At 35.0% G+C, this 2903-nt stretch overlaps 1 protein-coding gene across 1 annotated transcript in view; it reads right to left on the bottom strand.

Moving 5' to 3' along the window:
- Positions 1–948: 948 nt before the first annotated feature.
- ANXA10 (annexin A10) overlaps positions 949–2903 on the bottom strand; it is a gene marked incomplete at its 5' end in the record, with an annotated part of 18356 nt that continues 16401 nt past the window's right edge. Inside the window, 2 exons of the mRNA XM_009587663.1 lie at positions 949–1017; positions 1839–1961. Coding sequence (XP_009585958.1) covers positions 949–1017; positions 1839–1961 — 192 coding nt within the window. The remainder of the gene's footprint in view (positions 1018–1838; positions 1962–2903) is intronic.

The raw sequence follows: 2903 nt of genomic DNA, 5'->3' as shown, positions 1-2903 counted from the left end.
ACTTGAGGCCGGGCTCTGCTGCCTTTCCTCATTGCGGCACGAGTTATTGTCACCAGTCGTTGTCAGACTGCGCTTGCTGGTATTCTGAGGAGCGCTGCATCCTTCAGCCTCATTTGGAGGTGCAGTGCTACCTACTGCTAGTCAACTCTTGAATTATACCATCTGGGGCATCCTGGAAATATCTCAGTGCTCTGCAGGTCAATATTGAATTAATGATTAGAGAGGCACAAATGGAATTTCAGAGTTTAATCCTGGAACTTCTCCACTCAAAGCTACATAATGGTTCATCTTTCAAGGGTTTCCAGTGCGTGGCACTAAATCACGAATGGTTTGGGATTCTTGATTCTAATTTTTTCTTTCGCTTCAGATGGAAAAAGGGAAATGCCATTAAGTTTGTGGGCTAAATGAAAGAGAATACAAAAGCACTCTTTGGTGAGTGACTGATAATAGACTGGGGCAGATGCTTAGTTTTATAGTAACTAAAACAATAATGTTCAAGAGCACAAAATATGAGGTATGAGAAGTGGGAAAGAAAAGAAAAAAATTACTTAAAGGAAGAAATAATGCTGCTAGAAGTAAGTAAAGCAAAACATTTTTTCTCTCCAGTATGGAAGTGAGTAGGTTCTTCCAGAGCCTATTGTCTAATGTCTGTGATGTTGTGAGACTAAATAATAAACATATGCTTACATGGAGTTATTTCACTACTTGCTTAATTGATTTACATTAATCATAGAAACAGAAGTATTAATTAGAAGTAGGGATAAAACCATGTTTCTGCCAACATTTTGTCCTGTCTCAAGGAATATTTAATATTAGCAACTGTATAGCACTGATTTTTTCTGTTCTTTTATGTAGAATAGGGATCTCTTACAGTTAGTGTATTGTGTATAGCTTCAATTTCTATTTAAAATGGATTTATACAGCCTTCAAAGTTCATCATCTTCTTTCTTAATAATCTTCAGCATCGCCAGCACAGATAGCAAGTAAAGCACTCTCATAATGCCCTGAAGCAAAATGCTGCAAGAAAAAAAATCAACATTCCTGTGACTAAGATGTTTTCTTAATTTTTCTTCTCTTGGTGTGTGACAAGGACTAGACTGATGTTGTAAGGTTTTGTAAAATATTACAGTGTTTTCATAAGGATTCTAGGCCAAGATTTTTTTAGTTTCACATACCTTGGGCTTTGGTTGGTTGGGCACCTAGAAACAATCTACCTTTGAAAGGTTGGATCAAACCTGTTTAATACTTCTCAAGTTCAATACCAAAAAAATCATGAGCAATTTCTTACAGTTACTGTGCATCTTACAGTTGGATTATAGCAACATAAAAAATGATAAAGTGTCTTAGCAAGAGTCATTTTTTGTACAATTAAACAGTTTTGTTTTAAGATACAGAGCAAGAGCGCAAGAGGAATAGTTTTTCTGAAGGTTGATACTACCTAAGCGCAAGGATAAAACCAGATTTTTATCTGTTTTGCATGAAAGTGGTATCAGCCTAACCTTGCAGGACAGTGTGAAAGAAGATGGTATCAATTAGTGCAGAAACTATTCATGCAAGCTGTTCCTCAGCATACAGTGTCCTGCCCTGTTTCTATTCTCCTCTTGTTATTGGGGAGGGACAAAATCACATAAAATGAGAGTGAGTTGAGAATTCACTGCTCACTTACTGAAGTCAGCCTGAGGCACTGAAAAGATATGCTATTGGTTTTATGCATTGCTTTTTTTTTTTTTAAACTAAGTGATTGAATGGAGATTAACTCTCTGAATTTTTCTGGTAGGGCTTGGCACAGTCTGTGTGGTGCCAGTGCTGAATATATGCAAAAGTGTGTAAAAACTTACTTTAATGTCGTGAAAGAGTGATTTCCCATATCTTTCTTTGTATCGCTGTCGTATATTCATCAAGTCAATCTCACTCCTGGCAATGAGAATCCTTATAACTGTTTTATTGTGAAACCCAAGGTCCTAAAAAGAAAAGATGAGAGGAAGCTTGACAGTTGGACAATATGTGTTTGCCTATTTGTATATGCTCATATTAATGTTTAATAGATAAGCCAGTGAATTACGCTACCCATAAAGATACCCTGGATTTTAAAGGAGTCTAAGCATTCAAAGGTTTTATCCTAGAGAGTTTTCACATGCTTAAATAATAGTATTCATGTTACTGAATAACAGAGATTCCCCATATATCAGTGTTTTAACCAAGCACTGAAACTTTTAAAAAGAAAAACCTGATGAACTTTTGTCAGTAGTCTTAGCTATTCAATTTGTAGGTAGCTGTTGTGACTGTCGTTGTGGAGTCCATTCAAACTATACTGAAGCCAATATATTTCACACCAACTGCTGCCGAATGTGAATTCAGTGAGACTTTTAACCATTGATTTAGAATTTACATAGCTTGTATTCAACTATGTTTTATTTTAACTGTTTCTAAATAAATTTTCATATTATAATCGTGTGGAGAATGGGGACATCTAGTGGCAGTAAAAGTAATCAAAACAGATTTAGGGTTGGGACGACTGATGACCAATTTAGATTGTTTAAAGCTAAATCGTAATTTTATCGACTAGCTGTTGATACTGAAATCTTGTTCTCAAAAAACCAAGTAATGAGATACGTTAAAAAGCTGCATGTCGATAATTTGATACATGTTTGATGGCTAGATTAAAATCTTTTTTATAAGCCATTATGGACTATGTTTTCAAGCAGTAGAATCCTGGGTGGGTTTTATTATATTGTATTATAAATGGACGTATAAAAAGCTTTTGGTATAATCTGGACATAACCTGGCTGCAAAAACAGACACTATTTTAAATTCTTGCATTTCTTTTGAGAATTGTCTATGTTCACTAAAACACTGTGAAAACAGAGTAAAATATTAATTAAAACAAAACGCAAATTTTTATT

The sequence above is a fragment of the Fulmarus glacialis genome, unplaced genomic scaffold (assembly GCF_000690835.1).
Source record: "Fulmarus glacialis isolate BGI_N327 unplaced genomic scaffold, ASM69083v1 scaffold37241, whole genome shotgun sequence".
Classification (NCBI taxonomy): Eukaryota; Metazoa; Chordata; class Aves; order Procellariiformes; family Procellariidae; genus Fulmarus; species Fulmarus glacialis.
This window is presented reverse-complemented; position numbering and strand designations above follow the sequence as displayed.